The sequence below is a fragment of the Conger conger genome, chromosome 8 (genome assembly GCF_963514075.1).
Source record: "Conger conger chromosome 8, fConCon1.1, whole genome shotgun sequence".
Lineage (NCBI taxonomy): Eukaryota > Metazoa > Chordata > Actinopteri > Anguilliformes > Congridae > Conger > Conger conger.
In genome coordinates this window covers 7,048,112-7,070,611 of record NC_083767.1, presented here as the reverse complement: position 1 = coordinate 7,070,611, position 22,500 = coordinate 7,048,112, and the positions used below count along the sequence as shown (strand labels likewise).

Here is a 22,500-nt window from a genome sequence, read left to right as displayed (position 1 = left end):
TGGGCGTGTTCTTTTGTTTTCTGACGTGTGTGTGTGTGTGTGTGTGTGTGTGTGTATCCGCAGGGTCGCCTCCTCAATCTGAGCTGCTCCACAGTGCCCACCTTCGTGCTGTCCATCACCGCCACCACCCAGGTGAGAGGGGCATTATGGGAAACTGAGTTCTGGGACTGAGGCTCAGAGATGCATTTTAGAGAATTTGCCAGAGAAACTGAGAGGGAGAGGGAGAGAGAAGAAGAAGACCGAGACCGAGAGGGAGTGTGGGGGGAGAAGAAGGCGGAGAGAGAGGGAGTGAGAGAGAGATGATCAGAGTGTTGCTGAATTTATTTGAACTCGAAGCGGTTGGTCTTGGAGAAGATGCTGATTAAGTCTGTCAGGTGCTTTGCTGTGAGTGGGAGAATGGCATTTACCCTTGACCCCTGAAATCACTTAACCACTGTTCCTCCACCCTCTGAGCAAGAAGCCTCCTTCTAGCCGCCACCCCCCCCCCCCCCCCCCCCCCCCCCCCCTTGATACCGCAGTAACCTGTCAAAATGAATAACAAGGTTACAGTAGCAGACACAAAACACGAACAAGAACTGTAGCTATCTGCGTAATTAATAGTGATATTTAACTGCGGTATGAAGCCATACGTTTAAGTCCAGGGCCAGCTCCAGCAGCGAGTGAAACAAGTGATTCTGTCGCAGTCTTGCTGCTCAGAGCCATTTTAAAACTGCTGCCTCATCATAAACGTGGAATTACACTAACAGTGCTGTGTAAATGTGCGCTGGTCCACTTGAGGGGCTCGTTGAGGAGTCATTCAGCCTGTTACACCAGCTGTTTTATTGCCCATTCTCCCTGTAATATTGATAGCAGTGTCTGTATGGCGTTATTTTCAGAGTCTTAGAATACCGCATAGAACTATGAATTATTTATACAGCCAAACTATTTTAGCTGCTCCTCGCCCCCTCCTCCCCCTTGTCTGGGTGAGGCACGTTATATAACGGCCGATCAGAATGTCACCTGTGTCGGGGGCAGTTGAAACAGGGTAAAGTGTGTGTGTGTGACTATCAGGTGAGTGACCGCGTTTCTGCCGGGTTCAGGTCAGGGCTGTAAGTGGCGGTGTTGTTTATAAAGTGTGTGAGGATGGATCCCATCTAGGAGAGGCAATGTGTCTGTGTGTGTGTGTCTGTGTGTGCCTGTGTCTGTGTGTGGTGCCGGTCGGTGGTGTTGTCATGGTAACCGAGCAGTCCCACCCCTCCCCTCTCCAGGCTCTGGCTCTCATAGAGCTGTACAACGCTCCTGAAGGTCGCTACAAACAGGACGTCTACCTGCTGCCTAAAAAAATGGGTAAGGGAGCTGACCTCCACTAACAACTACACCCACCTCCGCCCACAGCTATGCCCACCTTCTCCCTCCTCCACCCACAACTACACCCACCTACCACACCCACACCAGGCCAGCAGAGAGACTACAGCTCGGTAGTGGGATCTGACCGAAGGATATTTGATTTTACTAAAGCTAAACGGGGGATTCAGCCAGTTCTGCAGGCAGCTCCCAACTCATAGCGTCATCAGTGTCACAAAAGTCAAGACTAGATTCTGAACGCCTTCCTATACCTGCACTGAGGAGGTGATTGAATACACCTGACTGCCTGTGAAGCCAACTGAGAAGGCAGCCGTCCAATTACTTTTAGTCTCAATGGGGTGACTGTATAAAAAAAGATGTAATTCCTACACGGATCAATATGGAGGTAAATACACTCAAATTAAAGGCTGCAATTTGACCTCCTGTTTATCGTTTCATTTCAAATCCAATTGTTGGGAGTGCCGAGCCAAAAGGGCAGAAATTGTACCACTGTCCAAATACTTATGGACTGCACTGTATGTGTGTTCTCTCTGACATCCCGCTGTGGGGGGGGGGGGGGGGGGGGGGGTGTAGTTTCCAGCTGAGCGCCCCCGGTGGCAGGGGCAGAGACTCCCCCTCTCTCCCCCTCCTCAGCAGACGGGCGGAAAGCGCCAGAATATAGGTCAGGCTGTCAGTCGTGCGCTCACACTGCAGCTCTGAGTGCCCCCCCCCCCCCCGCTGAGGGGCCTGAACAGCGTTCAGCAGCGTTCAGCAGCGTTCAGCAGAACTCACTGCAAAAAACAAACATTAGATTGAAACATAAAATCCCATTTCTTTTTTCTTTTTTTTTTTAAATAAGACAATAAGATGTATTGCCAATGGGTTAAGGCAGTTTGATGTATTTCGACATTTGCCTCCGGGGAGAGAATTTATCTTGTCAAGCAAACAGTATCGAGGTAATATTTTCTACTTCAGAAAAAAAAGATCTTAAACGTTTTAGTCTTGCAATAAGACTGAAATTAACGCTAACGCTGCAAACCGCATGCTAACACTGCAAACCACGCACTAATGCTAACACGGCAAACCGCGCGCTAGTGCTAACACGGCAAACCGCGCGCTAGTGCTAACACTGCAAACCGCGCGCTAGTGCTAACACTGCAAACCGCGCGCTAGTGCTAACACTGCAAACCGCGCACTAGTGCTAACACTGCAAACCGCGCGCTAGTGCTAACACTGCAAACCGCACGGAGCCCAGATCTCAGGCCATTTCACACTACCATTACAAATGTGAGTGAAGGAGTGTAATCTCTGTAATGGGGACTAATGCAGTGCTCACAGATTTAATTAGAGATTGGCACCTTCACTGTGTGCTCTTGGCACTGGGAGCTAATCTTTGAAAAAGTGCAGTGTCCTGCCAATATGTAGAAATAAAGTATAGTGTCTATATATCACTACACTTCAGAGTATATGGACAAATGTGCACATTATTGCTGCTTCCATGTTGCAGTGTGTTTTAGTTTTTTTTTTTAAAAGCACACTGGGCGTTGTAGGCCTTTCTATCTCTATCTACAGTGTGGAGCAGTATATTCTGTTTCTGTGGGGAAGTTTACATAACTGGCTACCGCTAATGTGTTAAAAGCTGATGTTTATTTCTTTGGTTCTAGCCCAGCAAATCTAGCTCATAAATGTTCCTCCACACTCGTCTGTACTCTAAGTGGGTGGCCTGTAGTGTAGTGGTTAATGACTGGACAGGCAAGGTCGGTGGTTCGAATCCCGGTGTAGCCGCAATAAGATCCGCACAGCCGGTGGGCCCTTGAGCAAGGCCCTTAACCCTGCATTGCTCCAGGGGAGGATTGTCTCCTGCATAGTCTATTCAACTGTACGTCACTCTGGATAAGAGCCTCTGCCAAATGCCAATAATGTAATGTGATATCAGTGCCATTTGGCCTTGCTGCGACGCGCGTTAACCTCGAGCGTTGGGTCTTTTCAGACGAGTACGTGGCGAGCCTCCACCTCCCGACGTTCGACGCACACCTGACGGAGCTCAGCGACGAGCAGGCCAAGTACCTGGGACTCAACAAGAACGGCCCCTTCAAGCCCAACTACTACAGGTCAGCCGCTCTGTCCCAGCCAATTACGGCACAGCTGCATTGCATTGTGGGACTTTTTTTTCCATACATGCCTGGCCTTTAGCACAGCGGCTGAAGTGTTTTGAAGTTAAAAAGTCTTCGTGTTTACATTCTCAGAGGGGAGTTAGGTTTGTGCAAGGTTGTCCATACATAACCTAATTAAGAACATCTCATTCAATTGCCATTTCAAAATCCTGGTCAGTGTTTGGAACTTTATTGCTGTCAGTCAACAGTAGCGATTGTTACGTTTACATTTTCAGTTGAGAACATTCTAATCGCGTATTTCTGATCTCACGCCATCAAGGGTGTTGGCATTCAGCGGAATATCTTGTTTTCAAAGCAACTTGGTGACCGCTAAAATGAAGAACAGTTCTGAGAACAGTTACCACCCCCTTCTGAAAGCGAGACTTTGGAGTCAGACAGCCAGCAAATGCACGGCGTGTCACTGATGGATTGATCAGTGCTTTTCTAGACACTGAAAGTGCTTTACAGTGATGAGGGGGAATCTTGTCTCAACCACTACCAATATGTAGCACCCACCTGGGTGATGCGCGGCTGCCATTTTGCGCCAGAACACTCACCTCACACCAGCTGAGGTGGAGAGGGAGAGCACACTTTTTGCCAGTTAGATCAGGGGATGAGTAGGTGGCCGGTTGGAATTTAGCCAGGACACCGGGGGAGACATGCTGTAACGTTAATTTGTCTTTTCTTTCAGGTATTAACCTACTTCCGAAAAGGCGACTCAACCCTAAAGAAATATCAAGACTGCACAAACCCTACCGACCAAGACGAAGAGAGGAGAGAGAGGAGGGAGAGGAGGGAGAGGAGAGAGAGGAGGGAGAGGAGGGAGAGGAGGGAGAGAGAGAGGCGTTTCCCAGGAGACTGCCGTAGGCGGAGCTGATGGCGTGTAGTGGGGGGCCGGAGCCAGTGCCACAGTGGTTTTATTTATTTCAGCTACGAAACCCCGTTACCCCCCCCCCCCCCCCCCCCCCCTTTTTACTCAAACTTCTAACCACCTCTGATGCTCCGAGACCCTCCCACTCTATTCCCCTTACACCGTATGCTGTAGAAATCTCACCGTCATATTAACACTAGACATGAAAATACGTCTTATTGTCTTTATTTTCTACTTGTCATTTATTTTATTTTTTGTCTTTTTTTGTATCATCCTGGTCATAGGAGGAATGGGGGAGATAGAGTAGAGCAGTCGTCATATTATTTTCTTCTTTTTTATTTAAAGCACTGATCGCTCGAGACAACACTTTTCCTTTTTTCCTATGTCTTTGGAAACCTTTTTCCTTTGCCTCTAGTTGAGAGAGAAGCGAATTGGACAGAATCCCTGTTCATTTTCAAACCTCTCCCGCCAACATTCTCTGTCTGTTTTAACGGCTTCTTTACGACTGGTGGAGTTGCCGAGCAACGCAGCACGTTGACGTTTGTTAACCCCCTCACCTTACGCCAGTGTTGAAAATTTGGAAAGTATTTAGGCAGCGGGGATTCACGTTGTTGGTAGCCTTTCGTTGTTTTTTTCCTTCCAACAAACAGAATATGGGCATGGGGAGCAGTGATATCATACAGAGAAGTATATATTTAGATTTTTATAGAGATTTTTTAAATTATTATAACTCCTACTGTCATTATTATGATGATTATTTCAATTATTATAATTTCTGTTATTGGTATTGTTATTATTATTGATAATAATGATTACAATAATAATGATGACATTAGGAGCCTTTCACCCACCTTTAACTGTCTGCTTTTGAATAATATCATTACCATTCTGTCATTATGAAGATTAGCAGTTAAATGTTATCAAATATTATATATATTCTAATGTCCATTGTGAAACCCCTATTTTCTATAATGTGAAAGTGACCATTTCATTTCAGGGGACAGTTGGATGCATGGTACTGATATTGCGGCTTACAAAATGGTAAAAAAAAAAAAATATCAGCCAGCTGTTAAATCTAATCCTTACAGATTGTTTTGGTTCTTAATACTGGAATTTGTGTAGCCTCCTACCGGTTGGCTTGTGATGTGTAAGAATTTGGGACCTTATTTTACCATTCACATGATGAAAGCCGATACATTTACCTCGTTAGAATACGTTCGGTGAAGATATTTTCGTTTTGACTTTTTATTAAAATAAAGGGAATATAAAATATGTTGCTTTTCCTGGATTAGTGCGATCTCTGCCGTGTTTCATTCAAACCAGCTACATGTCCCGATCCCATGCAGTAAATGCAAGACGTCATTCGCGGTTCTATGGGGAGGTGTTTGCGTATGGTCGACCCAACATCTCCGAACACAACTGGAATCTACAGTGGGTTGCTAACGCTAGCTTGATTCACATTTGAGCTCTATTCACAGACATCCCATCGTGAAACCTAAATCCTTGTCATTTTGCAATGCTCAAGCGCCGCACCGCACCCGCCATTTTGTGTTCCAGCCCCTATGTAAGCTATCAACTAGTTTGTGTTGTATTCACACCTTTATTTTGAGTTTTTAGAGCAAATTTTACTCCCGTTTTTTTAATCATCCCGCATCTATATGTGTCTCTTTTGCTAAGATTTATATCCGTTGTCTTTAGGTTTCTGATACGTACGTTTTTCCTTCCTTTCGTTCACTCCCAATGCGTTCCCAACGGTTCTCGTTTCATTCGCTGCAGTTGTCTCAGGCTAGTTAGCGTTCTTAAGTGGTGACGTCACATGGGTCGGGGCGAGGGAGGGAGATGACGCCTGCGTCTCACTTGATGATAAACTCTGCGGAGAGGAAACTCGGATCTGATAAAACTGTATTTATCGCTGTAAGTCTTCAGAGCAAGCCGCAAATTCTCAAGATTGAAGTTGTCTGAAAAGAAAAATGTAAAAAAAATAAAATTTAAAAAGTTTTAAATATTGCAAGTGATTATAGTAGATGAGCAATAATGAAATCTGTAATCTTAAAAAAATAAAAATAAAGTGTAAACAAATGTGTTTGCATCAGATGGTCTTTCTTTCTCTTTTACGTTGTCACTTTTTTAACGAAGCTTTTCCTTCCCTTCCCTTCCCCAACGTTAAGAATTGTGATCTGTCCTGCCGATCTGATCTCCAGACGACCATGAGTAGGTTATAAGGCCTATGGGCAAGAATAGCCTATAGGCATACATGACACATTTACAAGCTACATGACACATTTGTATACAGCAATTTGCCACATTGTCTCTGAGCATTAAAGACGCCTTTCCGGGGATGTCTCCGTGGGAGGCGTATAATGGCTGGAGATATAGCAGTCTGCCCAAGGAGAAAAATCAATAGCTGCGGGATCTGAAGGCTTGAGAAATCAAAGGATACGGCGGGCGGGCGAGCGAGCGAGCGAGCGAGGCGCAGCGTTCCCGAGGACAGCTCTGCTGGCGCTTCTATTTTGAGTACAGCGAGATGCAACCGCCACATTAAAACGGTTTACATCCCAGAGGGATGATGTTTTACGGGCCCCGTGGGAGACTATTCAACATGGAAATAAATGTCATTTAGAAAATGACGGCGTGTAGTATTTTTTTTATATATGACCGGTTAGGCTACCTATCTAAGTAAAAGAACATAATCTAAAAAGTGATGAGTGTTAGAAACACCATTGCGTAGTCTACATTAAAAATGAATTTGTCATGGCACGAAGCTTGATTGGCTGGTTCTTGACCGAGACCCCTTCTTTTGGTTGTCCTTGTCTTTAAAATAAAATGTGGCAGTTGACGTGTGATGTAAACAGAGATCACGTGACTGTAGCTACCGCACACAATTCGCCCACTCGATGTTGATATGGCAATGACAGATGGCAGTTGCATCCTACTATTGGGTAGACTCCAGTCGAAGCGCTGAACCCCCCCCCCCCCCCCCCCCAAAAAAAAATCGTTTTACAGTTTAAAATTGCTGTGCTTTCTGTTTTCAATCGGCAAAATGCTCACAGTAGCCTACGCAACCGGCTCCCCTGACATTTTGATCGGGAAGTCATTCCTCAAAGCGCGTGGTGTGTTTATTTATTTATTGTCCTGTTTGGCCGTTCATCTTGTGAAGGTCAGGTCGCAGACGTGAAGGTCGTTTATTTTAAAACGCGTCAAGGGAGAAGTGCACGGCAGGCCGATATTTCTTCTGTTTGTATATTCGCGATTGTTTTCAAATATTATAGGCTACGAAATGTTGTTCATGATGAGAGCTGTCATAGCTTTTAAGAGAGACTTGGAACCGAAAACGTATGGCTCTACTACTGAAAATGCACGTGAAGACCTCATTCCTGCATATATACTATCTTATCAGTAGTAATAAAAGTTAAAATAATAAGAATGAGCATAGTGAGTAATTATATGGTGATATTAATTTATGAATGAATTTATGAATGCTACTATGAAATAATTTACCCCCGTACTCTCAGAAATAAAGGTATGAAAGGTGCCTAAAAATGTACAAATGCGTGTCGCTGGGGCAGCCCTGTATGTACCCTCTATGTACATAACATTTTTACCCCTAGCCAGCAATATCAAATTTGTACCTCTTTTTTTTTGGCTTGGAAAACATACTCATTTGTTGTCAGAGAACATTACTGAACTTTCAGGGTACATTTTTAAAATTTGAAGTACCTCCACTGTCACTTTGTGGGAGACTAGAGGAGTGGGGGTGCGGGGGTGGGGGGTTAGCCACAGCTGCTGCTGCCAGTTCAGGGCGACCTTATCCCCCTTCACCCCGGACCTGACATCCAGGGGGCCGGAGGGTTTAGGGGCTGGGACAGTGAGGCTCATCCCAGCTCATTAACCCCCCTCCCCTTCCAAAGGCTACGGAGCACGTCCGGAATGCCATCCCGCCAGGTGTCTGCAGATCCAGCAGCTGTCAGGAAGCAGGAAATGCGATGGGATTATGCGTGTGTTCTGATTGGTGATTCTGCAGGACACACTTTCATTACGCTTCCTTGGAAAGTGTTTTGAACTCAATAAATGAAAAGCATTATAAACAACATACATATTTGCTATTATCATCATCACAGGGGTTAGAGTGAGTTTTTTTTAGATTTCTCACTACTTTTATTTTATTATATTAACTGATTATTTCTGATGGTCTTCTCAACAGGAAGTCCAACCAACAAGACCAAGAAACGATGCATGAATTTCGTTCGGCCATTTTATGTACAAAACATTGCACTGGTAACTGCAAAAGAAATGCAGCAAGCTTTTGACAAAAGCATGATTTTTGACATTTGCAGCTTTTTATTTTACTGCTACTGAGAAACATTCTCATCAGTAAAGCCAGGTCAGACCAGACTAATGTGAAACTGCATTTCTGTAAAAAGCAAAGCAACTAGTAACAGTTGTCCTCCCATTGTTGCACCTGTTCCACTGAAGGATACAAGGTTACATTCTGCGGAGGTGTTGCCATTATCATTGTGTACACAAAAGCTTTTATTGTTTGTGTGAGATTCAATCTCTACACACTTTTTACAGGCTGATTTTAACTTCATAGATGCCATTTTGTATCTAGTCACAAAGCTGGGTGGTTTGAATATCTCAGAAACTATCAGCTACCTCCTGTGATTTTCATGCACAACAGTCTCTCGGGTTTGCAGAGAATGGTGTGAAAAATAGAAAACATCCAGTAAGCAGCCGTTCTGAGGGCCAAACCGCTTTGTTAATGAGAGAGGTCAGTGGAGAAGGGCCAGACTGGTCAAAGATGACAGGAAGGTGACAATAATGCAAATAACCACACATTACAACAGTGGTATGCAAAAGAGCATCACTGAACACACATGTCAAACCTCTTAAGTGGATAGGCTACAGCAGCAGAAGACCAATAATCCAAAAAATAAGTCCAACAAATAAATAATAAAGTGCTCACTGAGTGTATGTTTGGACTCTGCTAGCGTGAGTCATCAGATTAGCCTTTATAACAGTGACACTCAAAAAGAAACTAAAACCACTTGTGGTCACATAAACAGTCCTCCACCAGCTGTGAATGTGTGGCTCTCAGTGTCTTAACAGAGCAGAATCCTTCCTCAAATCACAGCAAACGCAAGCTCGGGAAATGTAATACTTTAACCCTGCTGTTCTGTTTACTTATGAGCACACATACGAAACCGTTAGCCTGGGTGAAAAACTATAACCAGGACATTATTGCAATTTTAAAGTGATACAGAAATAAAATGTATGCAAAAACAAAAACATATGTTAAGGTACATGACTGGGACCTGTAAGGTTCGATCCCCGGTCTAGCCATAATAAGATCTGCACAGCCGTTGGGTCCTTGAGCATTTCTCCTGGAGAGGATTGTCTCCTGCTTAGTCTAATCAACTGTACGTCGCTCTGGATAAGAGAGTCTGCCAAATGCCATTAATGTAATGTAATGTAAATAATGTGTCTAATGGTTGCCAGTTGCCTCTGCTTGATCACATTTAGCAATGGCCCTGTCATTAATCTTCTGGATAAAGATGTGTAAATTCACAATAATGAAGGCATTGGGGGAATAAATCATGTTTATCTGTTACATATTAAAATGAAACAAGGTTTTGATGCAGTTGATATTGATATTTGTTTTGAAGTGACATTCTCAATTACTTTTTCATCTTTCTTGGAAAAAAAAGGCAATAAGATATAAAGCAAATAGCCTACAGATGACGAACAACAAACAGAAACACAAAACAAGAACCACGTTTACACCGGTGTCATCGCTGGCTTGAGTGTCTTTCTTCTTTTAAAGTATAAAAAGAATCAATTTGACTCAAAGCAAAGACCAGGGTTAAGCACAGACTTAAGGTTGGCTCAGATAACAAAAACCCATCTGCTGAAAATACAGATCTCAGATGACACTTTGATCCATTTGAATTTCAGAGCTTTAGAACGTCTGTCGTAGTCACAGAAATAAACATGTCAACTCTCGAGTGGAGAGTTAAAAGAGCGGGGATGTGAGTTCAACCCACTTGTATCTACGTGTTAGGGAAAAGGGTCACTATCCTTTGCTTTTATGTCAACTTTATAGTCTTTTCTTGTCATTCTTGCCTTGTCTGCTAGGCTATCACAGTTGTGATCTGAGCTGGGATTTACACATTTGGACCCGTGCGAAAACAGTGTAAGACTCTTATATTGTTTCCTCCCGTCTGCACAGCCTAACGGGTTATATTGGATTGTGCATTGAGATCCAACTCCCTGCATGTCCCCTGTGTGTTTAAACCCATCATGTGGCAAGTTCACACACTGGGAGGTGACCTCTTTTTCATTACACTGTAGACTCTAATCATATCACACAAAGTGCTCTCCACGTGGGGACTACGGTTAGTTCAGGCCAGTGTGGGGCAATCCACTTTATGGACTCCCTGCCGTATTAATCAATAATTCAATCCGAGGCTGGTCGGGGGAAAAAGGCGACCGACAGGAGCGTCTCGCTACCCACTCCGCGTAGCACATGTCCCCCGCCAGATCTAAAGGTGCTGGAATATTCCGTGAGCACTATAGCATCTGTGGGAGGTTGTGCTCATTAATTTATCAGTAGAGCGCACTGTCTGTGCCACACTCATAAGGTCAAGCGGCCATCAGCCTCAGTCATTTGTAAATGTTTGATTATGACCTGGATTTCATGGGCGAGAGCTTTAATGACGCAGGCTTTTATTTTTTTCCTCCATCTTCTGGGATTGTTTTTGTCTTTTGGAAATAAAGGGTTATGAAGATTACCAGGTGTCGACTGGAATGTGGTGCTGACGCGCTTCTGAAAACGACACAAGAGATTATTATAGCACACAATCGCATTCAGCATGCATAAGGTACAGTAGCTTTAACCCTTTGAAGAGTAGGTTTTCTGAAATGTTTTTTTTCCTTCAAAATTCAGTCACTGTCAGTGTTCTAGAACCCCATTGGTTTCAATTACCAGTAGTGATATCATCATTAGAATGTTCAGTTAAGAACATTCAAACCTCATATCTGTGACCTCACACTGTAAAGGGACCTCTGAACATGCAGAATAAAACTAAAGTAATAATGGGGTGGGGGGGGGGGGGGGGGAATTAGGGAAGGGTAGAACCACACAGTCAAGTACCACTGAAATCCTACTGACACACAGGGCTAATCCTAGTTATTCAGCGCAGACTGAAGTGTTTCATATGGAGAGCTCGTCTCTCCTCGACCTCTGCGGATTGCCCTCAGGAGAAGCTCTGCAGAGCGAACTTCAGCTTAAATCCGGTGCATCCCAGGTAACAGAGCCCACACATTTGCATTTCGGCATTTTGCTGATGCTCCTCTTACCCAGAGAGACTCGCACAAGTGCACACTGTACATACAGGTTTACACAATGAAAGGAGCTAATGTGATGTTATCAGCCTCACAACCAATAGAGCCCTTGGGTTTATTCATATGTATATCAGTACATCTGAAATTGACAGCAACAATCCAACAGAAAACTGGACAAACTACACTGAAAATACAGTGTGTGCATACAGTGAAAAAATGAGAAAATATATGAATATTTATTTTCATCTGTTCGATCTCAAATGAGTTTATTTTTTACTTGTTAGGAATTACCCAAAAGATGTCAAGGGCAATTCCATGGTAACCAGCCTTGCAAATGCAGTATATCTTCATGGTGAAGTCCAACAGAGCTACATAAAAGACCGACAGGGTTATTTGCTCCTGATGTTATAGAAGCTTATATTGGTCTCTATTATGGAGCCGTATAGAACTTTATCACACAAATATCTGGAATTTGTAACATCTGTTACCATGGAATTGCCCTTATGCTTTGAATCAGTCCTATCAGTGCGCTCCTAGATTTGGGATGATGACATTTCAAACGAGTAGCCATTTTCTGAAAAGATCAGGACCACCTCTTTCACATTTCTGTCTTGTGTTCTGTTGCAAATGGCGTGTCATATTTTACTGCACAATGATGATGATGATAATGATGAAACTGTTCTGCAGTTACTGTATGGTGCATTAGACGAATGCCCCCTGAACCAAGATGTGTTTCATTATCTCTGAAGATGTGGGACTGAAGGACTAGTGCAGTTTCCACCCTTTCATCAAAAACCTAATATACGTACTGCAGATATTTCCCCCCGTAACAGTCACCGCGCAGCAGCTGCGCTGAAGTGCAGAGTCAGTGCGTGACAGATCGTAAACGACAGCACACAAACCTGCTCCTCACTGAAATGCTCTTCGTCCTTCCCTCCCCAAATCCCTCTAATCACACAAAATGGTTTTGCAAAAATAAAAGCACAAAAATGACCGAGGTGCCCCTATTCATTCACTCACTCGCTCACTCCCTCACTCATTTGCATTCATCGCATCCAGTAATTGACATATTGCCCCATTTCCAACTGCGAGTGCCTCCAGGCATGTGTACGCTAAAAGCCCGACCTCGCCCCCTGGAATGCGTCTCCCCTGCACCGCTTTGGCACTGTTGACAAGGCCGCCAGCCACTCACCGTGACGCGTCCGTCTCGAGCCACGCCCACGGCGTCTCCCCGCCAGCCAATCGGGTCGGCAGGGATGGATATAGCCAACTTAGAATCCTCAGCTGGCTCCAATGTGACAGTTCCAAGCGCTGTATACTAATGTGTTCTCTGCGGTGAAAAGTGACCGGGCTTTGGGCAGATGCAGGCGGACGAAATGGAGGTACCTATTAATGATATTAATGACAGCAACAGACAGAAGTCTCTGCCGAAAGTCAAAGAGCTGTTCAAGAATCAGCGAAAGGATTCGGAGGTAAATCCGAAGGACCCGTGTCCAGCTGGTAATCACGCCGGCGGCAGTGTGTGGTTACAGGGGGGAGGTCTGGTGCCGGAGCTTTAAAAGCCCGTGTCAGCCACCCCCTTTGGAAAGCATGCTTAATCGGAGTTTGATATTCGGTGACAGCCCCAGCTCCTGCTAAAAATATATTGGTGACAGTAGGCTACCCAGTGTAACGGGGCTCGGTCTGCGACATTTTTCGGGGTTGACTCGCGCTTTCGTGTGTGGACTAAAAGCCGTTGACTTTTAAAAACCGATTTCGCATTTGAAACGTTAATGCAATATTATTTATTAACATCATGAACCGTTGTCCCGTCGTCGTTATCGCTGCTGGTGATTGACACATCGGTGTGAATGATCTTGAGAGAAAACGCCTAGCCTATCCTGTGATTTGGTCATCGTGAATGTCACAATTTTGAAAACGGTATAATAGATTTTTGACCGTCAGTTTGCGACTGTCTAGTATATCTGTATAATCGGACTTAAAAGTTGATTTATATTTTATGAATCTTACAAGCAATTGTGTAATTAAAGCACAAAATAAACCCGTTGTGGATATACAGTGACTAAAAAAATCACCGAAATGAATGTTAAAAATGAGTGTTTAAGGACGGCAGGTTATTTACAGTGAGATTCAAGTGCAGCATACTGTTGGAAATGTGCATGCTTTCAGCGTGATTCCACTGCCCTCTTCAAACATGCCAACTGATATTTCATTTATATACTAGAAATGACAGGCAATGCATTTTTCATTCACTCCTTGGATGTGCAACCTAGATAGGATCTTTTCTGGAAAAAATAAATGCTTTGCAGTGAACGACTGCAAAGCAGCAATTAGAATAATTTCTCCTTGGTTTTTGTTGAGCATAATTGCTATTAATGCACCCCTTCATGTACTCAACCTGTGTGTTTGTAGAAATTTTGAATTACTTACTTTTAATTACTTTCTTTTAAGCATTTCTCATTTTGGGCATTAGAGGTTCACCATACCCAGTTCTTTGCATACAGTCTATTGATGGAACTGGATATTTATCACAGCAGTTTGGGTTCAGTGCCTCGCTCGAGAGCATGCCCAGATCCCTATCCCATCATGCTCTAGGGCAGGGGTAGCCCACCCTGTTCCTGGAGATCTACCGTCCTGTATGTCTTCACCCCAACCCTAATAAAGCACACCTCATTCATTGGCAGTGTCAGGTGTGCCACATTAGTGTTGAAATGGGAACCTACTGGATGATAGATCTCCAGGAACAGGGTTGGTTACCCATGCTCTAGTGGCTCCCACAAAGAAGCAGCTGCTCCCAAGCACGCTCTGTCTGGCACCATATTCTACAAAACCACCACGGACTTAAGACTGCCATATTGTCAGTATAATCCAGATTCTGTTTGCTCCGGTTTCCCAGGAGATACCTCCTACAGTGCAGTTTAAAACGGAACGTTTCACCACCGACTGAAACGCACATGCCGTGGCTACACTCTCAGAAAAAAGGGGTTCCGGAAGGGTTCTCTAGGATTCTGTAGGGGAACCCTTTTAGTTCTTTACAGAACCCTCTGTCGTAGGTGTGAAGCGTGAAAGCTCCCTTACAAAGAGCCATCTTGCCCTTTAACTAGATGCGGTTCTTCGCTGGGATCACGGCGTTCCTATTGGAACCATGTTTTGAGTGTGTAATGCATGTGTAAAGTGAACATCTTGCAGCTGGTGGTAATGCACAGACAGTATTGGGAAAGCGGCCCTGTTGATGTGGCTGGGTAGTGTGGTGCGTGGCAGTTTCGTACCCCTTGCGCATCTGTTTTGCGCTGCCGGCCGCACTGTTAAAAGCCGTATTCTGGCGCTGGTCTGCTGAGGGGTAGCTGGGCTGGAGAACGAAAAAACGACCACGCGCCTGCCTCCATAGACTACAGCTGTGAGGAGCTCCATGGTGCCGCTGCGATTTCCTTCCCATCACCCCCTGCGGTTTCCTGCTGACTGCGAGGTTTAATTGATGCGGCCCTAATTGAAACCCCTATTCATTAAAACAAGCACATTTAATGAGTCGCTGCTGAAACTGATCGTGCCATGGCACTTGTGCAGTGAATGTGTCCATATGAGGCGACGGTGTGTTTGTTTGTTGGTGGATTGTTTGTAAGTCAACAGAACGGTTCTGTTGGCATGGTTACATTTTTTAAAAATCCCCACAGGAGTTTCCCTGGGGGGCTGTACGGTGTAAATCACTTTTCGATGATGGAAGATATGCCGACCCAGTGCTCCTTCTCACGAAAACATTTTGTTGAATGAAATGCTTGTGACCAATATGTTTTATGTGGCCGCTAAGAAATAGATTGCTAATGATGGCCAAGTAGTTGTGAATGCTGGCAGATCATTCCCTACAAATACTAATTGTTTGACACATTATTATAATAATAATATATATATATTTTTTAAAGAAACACTGCTTCAACTTCCTATATAATTTCTCACCCAGTCAGTTTTAGCCTCATATTTCAAGATAAATAAAGAAAAATTTTAAAAAGTAAACCCTGTGAGCTGAAATTATGACCTTCCCTATGTTACAGGGGTACCCGTTTTATGTTTACAGGAAGTACTGCATGTTCAGTTCCTGTGTTCTTACATTACAGGTATTTAGCTGATGCCTTCTGTACCTGTGTTAATGTCCGTCCTAACAGTGACTTATTCAATTATATTCCTGAGTGAAGACCAAGGAGTCCAACAGTTGTTTAGATCAGGGGTCACCAACCCTGTTCCTGGAGATCTACTGTCCAGTTGTGCTTTGCTGAGGTTGCAGTGAAAACCATGTCTTTCAACAGCTAAAGATCCTCTTAACCTGCTCATTAGTAGAATCAGGTGAGCCAAATTTGGGTTGCAATGAAAACCTATAGGACGGTAGATCTCCAGGAACAGGGTTGGTGACCACTGTTGCTGATGGTGAGAAATTGAGTTGGGAGTGACTTGGGTGACTATAGGGAGGGAATTGTGGGAATCTCCCTCATGGAGCTGTGCACAGCATGTCTTTCTGCATGAATCTGCTACTATTGTTGATAACTAAGACACCGAAAGCAAGCTGCGGCACGCATCACTCCCAAGCCAAATTATGCAATGGAAAAATGGAGGAAAAAAAAGCACAGGAGAAGATCCATCAGACCTCGGCTTTCTATTTTGCTGGAAGGTCAATTTTTGTTTTGTTGTGGCTGCCATTCTGATTGAGTTAATTTATAGGTCATCATATTCTCAACGGGAGTTTTCTACGGTCTGCTGTCCTCTGTGCTGTGCGTGCGCTGGTGTAAATCTTCCCCCCGGCAACGTTCCCGTGGCTCGTCTCGTTTTCACGGCTTCGCTACTTCTGCTACTACGAACAGCCGAAGGCCAGCTTTGTGACTACTCCAGAGTGGTCTCGGAAAACACTCGACGAGAGGTCGCGGCTAGTTCAGCGGCGGTTTGTCGGACGCGACTGCTTTTTCTGTGAAGAAGGTGGAATGGAGATCTCTTGTTTTATATTAAGTTCCAGCTCAAGCTTTCAAAGCGCAGTCATGCACTGGAATTGGCCTCAGAGTAGAATAAACCCCTGAGTATCATTCTAATCTTTTAAATCTTCAGTATTTTCTGTAGTTTTCCCACAGTACAGTGTAAGAGTCTGCATGTGGCGTGTAGCCTCTGAAATTAAGAATGCATTATTAATGTGAAGCTTTTCGTCGTATGTCAGACTTTTTTGCGTTTTGTAAGGTTTGTAAGGTTGTTAATAATCGGCTGTCACGTTTGAGGAAAATCTCAGCACAAGTGCTGCGGTGACTCAACGCTGTTTTTCAGTGTGATTTTTACGAAAATGTGGGTGATGATTAATCTCAGCCGAGGGGAACGTGCAGCAAACCAGCCAAACCAGTAAGGCTGGGCAGATTTTTAACACGTCTGTCAGTCCTGTAGTTTGTTTAAAATAACATTCAGAAAATATCTTCCGATGAAGTTCCGAAACAGCAGCTCCAAGCTGATCCTACATGGCCAGATTCTTTGAGATATCTTGCCTAAAACCACATGGAGGGAAAGAAAGGGTTTGAGGACAAAATACAGTCACACGATGCTCACAAAACAGGCAACCGGCCATGCACCAGTATCAATGAATTAAGCTTCGGGTCTTCCTACTGTGAGAGGTTCAATTGTTTTTACCTCATTTTCTTTATTTCTTGAGATCTAAAATCCATACAAAGCATTTTTGTTTGCTATGCATTTCGTTTGACCTTTCTGAAGACACAGAATGGTGGAGATGTCTGGGGTTGTGCCAGTTGGAAATGGCCAGGGTTTGTGGTTGGTCTATTTATCGATGGCGTTTCATTAAGTGTCAGAGGCACAGAAAGAGACGTAGGACTCCTCCTGAGGATGGCTGTTGTGAGCAGCACGTCTGTAGAGCTGTCTACTCCGGTCTAAGATTGCTCAGTTAATAAATATACACTATGGCTGTGTGTCCAAAGTACGCCGTACTGTGTCCTAATCAGCCTTGCCTTGTACTTGTGTGTGCAACTTGTAAGTTGTGTACTCCGTAGTAGGCAAGTGTGCTCATAAAGTGTTTCTCTGTGTGAGAAGTGGCTGATATTTTTATGGAAGTGCACACACCTGGACCGAGGTGGGTGATCCCGGTGTCTGTAACCCTCTGGGCCTCTGTAACGCTCCCGTCCTGTAACTCTTTAGCCCTTTCTGGTAATCTCGAACCCTCGAGACCTAGTGTGTCTGTAGCCCTCTCTGTGTCTGTACCCCCCTGTGGTTGTCTGTACCCCTCTCTGTGTCTGTAGCCCTCTCTATGTCTGTAGTCCTCTCTGGGCATCTGTAGCCTGCTCTGGGAGACTGTAACCCACTCGGGGGCCTTGTGTTTCAGGGCTCCATGGAGTCGCCCACCCTGGAGTTTGAGTATGGGGACACAGACAGCCTCATGGCTGAACTTTCAGGTGAGTTCAGTGGGCCCCACCTCCATCACCTCAGGACCTTGCCAGGGCCCACGCTCAATGGTACAATGGCAGGTCCCAGTTCCCCAGACATGACCCAACGCTACATTACACTGCAGACATCACAAAGTCGTATCGGCAGGTGCAGGGCAGGGCGGTCGCTAGTTGGGTGAAAGTTGGTGATGATTCTTGCGGCCCACAGCTGGGGTGGGCTGACATGTTTTATCAGGGCCCAGACCTATATTCCTAAATGACTGCATTTATATAGCGCTTTTATCCAAAGTGCCTCTCATACACCCATCCACACACACACTCACACACCAATGGCGATAGGCTGCCATGCAAAGTATCAACCAGCTTGTTGGGAGAAACTGGGGGATAAGTGTCTTTCTCAAGGATACCTCGAGACCAGGGGCGGGGGGATTGAACCGGCAACCCTCCGACTGCCTGACGATCGCTCTTACCTCCTGAGCCGATGTCAGCCCAGAATTCCTTGCTATGGCTCTCCTCTCTGATGTCACTCCTCCTCCTCCTCCTCCTTCTTCTTCTTCTCTCCTTTCCTCGCAGAACTCTACAGTTACACGGAGGAGCCAGAGTTCGGCCTCAACAGGGAATGCTTCGAGGAGGACTTCCGGAGCCAAGGTAGGCCGGGGGCCAAATGGGGTTCAAGGGGAACAGACCTGACATGTCCCCTGTGAGTGGCTAGTCAAGGGCTGGCACGGGCGTTTTGTGACGCTAGCACAACATGACACTGGTGTTAGCGTTGATAGCATTTTTTCTGTCACCGCGTTAGCTAATCGGCCTGAACCGCAAGAACAGCGTTTTCTATTGCAGGGTTTTCCCCCCCAACAGTTTAGGAATCACCAGTTGTGCCATCCACTGTGTAGGCGTGGGTGGAGTGGCAGAGGAGAGAGAAACACAACAGCAGGGGTCTACTTGTGGTTATGAGAGAGTCAGACAGTCAGAGAAAGAGGAAGAAAAACAGAGCGAGAGAGTGTGAGCCAGGGAGAAGGAGAGAGAGAAGGAGAGGGGGAAGGAAGGAGAAAGAGGTATATGCATGTGAGGCTTGAGTAAAGGTGTTGATTACCTTCGCATGCTGCCAGGTGTTCTGTTTCTTCCTGTCTGCCAGTTAGAGAATCTGAAAGTACACAGTCAGCAGAGTTGTGCAGCAGGGTTTGTGTGTTTGTGTTTGTGTGTTTGTGTGTGTGTGTGTGTGTGTGTGTGTGTGTGTGCGTGCATGCTTGTGCCTGCTCAGTACCAATAATTTTAATGTGGGTCTGGCAGTTTTTTGTACATTATTTCTGGCTGTTTCAGAGCTGTTAACTCCGCAAATTATGAGCGGGCTGGAGACCATTGGCTAGGTTTAAGGGAAAGCAGAGTTGTTCTTTTGTGTTTGTTGTTGTGATAGTGGTCAGGTCCGTGCTGCATAAATGCTAATAAGTAGCCTGTTTCCATCCCCTCCTCCCCAGATAAAAACACCCGTGTGCAGGCCTGCTGTGCTCTACTCCACGTGTGTGTGTGTGTGTGTGTGTGTGTGTGTGTGTGTGTGTGTGTGTGTGTGTGTGTGTACAGGCCTGCCGTGCTCTGCTCTGCCTCTGTGTGTGTGTGTTTGTTTGTCCGCACCAGCAAACGACGGCTGGTGTGTTTGTGAGCGATAGCAGTCGGAAAGTCAATAACAGTACTACTGGGATTTGGGTAAAGCCACACTGCTGATCCACACGCACTTTGGGAAATGGTCACGTTTTGTACATGGAGTGGGAGGAGGGTTTCTGAGGGTGCTGGACCCTTTTAAACACAACAGTACATTACATTGCATTTATTTGGCAGATGCTTTTATCCGAGGCAATGTAGAACAAGTGTGTAACGAAGGTCATTGGAACAACTACAAAACATAGGTCGGATACAGTACAATTCTCATAAAGTATCAGTTATCCAGAGCCATTAATATCAAGCCTCATTCACATGCTAAGCATAGACTCAGTCGGTAACATTATGGAGTGTCGTAACGAGAACTGAGTCACGATTACAAGAGATACGTTAAAGAGCTGCAACATCAAGATGAGGATACACGTGCAGTGTGAGAGTGCGAGATGATCCAGACGCAAGTGACAGATGAAGATTGGGGGTAGCCCTGTGGAGGAGGAGTGTGAGAGTTAGTCACGTAGAAATGCGTCTTCAGACCACGGCGGAGAATAGCGTCCATGTCTCTGTGACAGCAGTGCAATTCTCCTGCATGCGTCGCCCGCGGTTACCATAAACGCACATCGTCTCACTTCTGCTTTGATTTGAGTCATGTCCGTGAACTCTGACCTCGCGGTCTGAGCTGTCCGATCATAGAAGAGTTACTAATTAACCCAGACGCTGTCCTGTAGAAATCTACCGTGCATGAATAGCTTTCTGATTGGCTACGCAATCAGCTACATTCCATGCCCATTTAGATATGTATGGTAATTACAGTAAAAGAGAACTGAAATGTGTTGACCTACTAGGTCAAATAAAAGGGAACCGCGCGCTCTCACACACACACACACACACACACAGAATGTTTTAGGCCAGAGCAGGCTGTCATATAGACATACATTTCTCCCTGTCTGTATGCTGTTGCTGTGCCCCGGGGCACTGTAGCATGTGAAGGTTAATCTGCGCTGGGTCAGGACCGGGCTCTGGTGCCAGCAGATGACATCACTGGGCCTGAGGCCACGAGGCAGACCCTTCAGAAGAGGGATCTTTTTACAATGCCCCGACTTTAATCCCCACAGCACACTGAGCCCTTCCTCAAGACTGAGGGATGGGGAAGATCTCCATTATGGTCCCGTCAATAGGAGAGGGAGAGAGAGAGAGAGAGAGAGAGAGAGAGAGAGAGAGGGAGAGGGAGAGGGAGAGGGAGGGAGAGGGAGAGAGAGCGCTGGCAAGAGTGCTGTCGAGGGCCGGGGGTGTTCTTATCAACGATTCCTCAGTATTAATTCTGCTAACTCGGCTAGGATGGGGTGTGACGGTCAAGGGCGTGTGTGTGTGAATGTAACAAAGTGGCCATTTTGACTGCAAGGCCAAAACAATGGTGATCTGTGAACCATATGAGGAGGAGTGTCAGGTGCACAGGGGGAGCTTAGCCTGTGACTGCAAGGTCTCCACACGCACACACACACGCACACACACACACACGCGCACACGCACACACACACACACATGCACACACACGCACACACACACATACACACGCACACACACGCACGCACGCACACACACACACGCGCGCGCGCGCACACACACGCACACGCACACACGCATGCACACACGCACACACACACACATGCACACACACGCACACGCACACACACGTGCCCAGAGGATACAGAGCAGTTGTCTGGGGAGGATGGGTGTGACGCAACTCTCTGCTCTGTCACAGACTCTGTATGTTTGACATTTGTGCAGTAATATCATAGTCCTGATTTGACTGTTGGTGCTGGTGCCTGTGTGTGTGTGTGTGTGTGTGTGTGTGCGCCCCTTTTCTATACCCTTAGACACGCACTGCTCTGTACCGTCAGATACGCACTGCGGGAAGTAACCTCAGGAGCCATTTCCTCTGTATCGAGTACAATAATGTCAAGCTTTTTTAAAGGAAGAAAAGGTCAGCTCTTATCTCGCTAATTCCCCAGATCACTAGAGCTGACTTCAATGGTGAAGAATAGCTCATTGTTTGTGCTTAACCAGGTGAAATGTTTATGTTGGAATATCCAGTAGCTTTAAGATCACCAGTGAACATACAGCACGCACAATGGCAATGTTTTCTCAGAAATTTCATGGATATTTCAGATATTTACAGTAACACTCATAAGAGGACTAGGTTGGTACCCCTAAATCAGCGTTTCACCTAAAAACGACCTTGTTGCATTTCCCTTGCACAGAAGTACAGCCAGGAGGGCAAAGAGGACCGATTTTCCTGCCAAATTCCGCAATAAATTATTTTAATCTGCCTTTTAATTTACACAATCTCCCATTTTAGCTCATAAGTGCTTCCCTGATAAGCTCATGAGTGACAGCTGAGGATTGATGTCATGTCCATGCATGAAAAATCTCACAGTGGGCAAATCTACAAGTTGGCAAATGTACAGCCAATTAGCTGAATGAGCCAGGAACAAAAAAAATGTATTCTCCATCCCAGAAGTGTGAGAGAATGTTGATGTACATTATTCCAGTATATACATAGTCTCTTCATTTTTTTTGGTTTTTGCTTCTTCTCTGCTAAGCGCATAGCATTGTGGGTAAACTCGTGAGCCCGGCCTCGAGGAGAACTGACGGTACGGATGAGGGGACTTCCTTTGCCTAATTTCTCCCTCCCAGAAAGGGCTGGTAGGGCGTGTGGGAGATGGTGTCGCGCTAATGAAACTCATTA

At 45.4% G+C, this 22,500-nt stretch overlaps 2 protein-coding genes across 3 annotated transcripts in view; both read left to right on the top strand.

Moving 5' to 3' along the window:
* The window catches only part of LOC133134971 (putative adenosylhomocysteinase 3), a 51,971-nt gene extending 45,545 nt beyond the window's left edge, over positions 1-6,426 (top strand). For both annotated transcript variants that reach the window (XM_061251638.1, XM_061251637.1), the window contains exons 14-17: positions 64-132; positions 1,248-1,326; positions 3,314-3,434; positions 4,168-6,426. In XM_061251638.1, the coding sequence (XP_061107622.1) occupies positions 64-132; positions 1,248-1,326; positions 3,314-3,434; positions 4,168-4,174 (276 nt within the window). In that variant the 3' untranslated portion in view covers positions 4,175-6,426. The remainder of the gene's footprint in view (positions 1-63; positions 133-1,247; positions 1,327-3,313; positions 3,435-4,167) is intronic.
* Positions 6,427-12,979: 6,553 nt separating this feature from the next.
* The window catches only part of strip2 (striatin interacting protein 2), a 32,301-nt gene continuing 22,780 nt past the window's right edge, over positions 12,980-22,500 (top strand). The window contains exons 1-3 of the mRNA XM_061251892.1: positions 12,980-13,160; positions 18,041-18,110; positions 18,675-18,801. Of these exons, the coding sequence (XP_061107876.1) occupies positions 13,050-13,160; positions 18,041-18,110; positions 18,675-18,801 (308 nt within the window). The 5' untranslated portion in view covers positions 12,980-13,049. The remainder of the gene's footprint in view (positions 13,161-18,040; positions 18,111-18,674; positions 18,802-22,500) is intronic.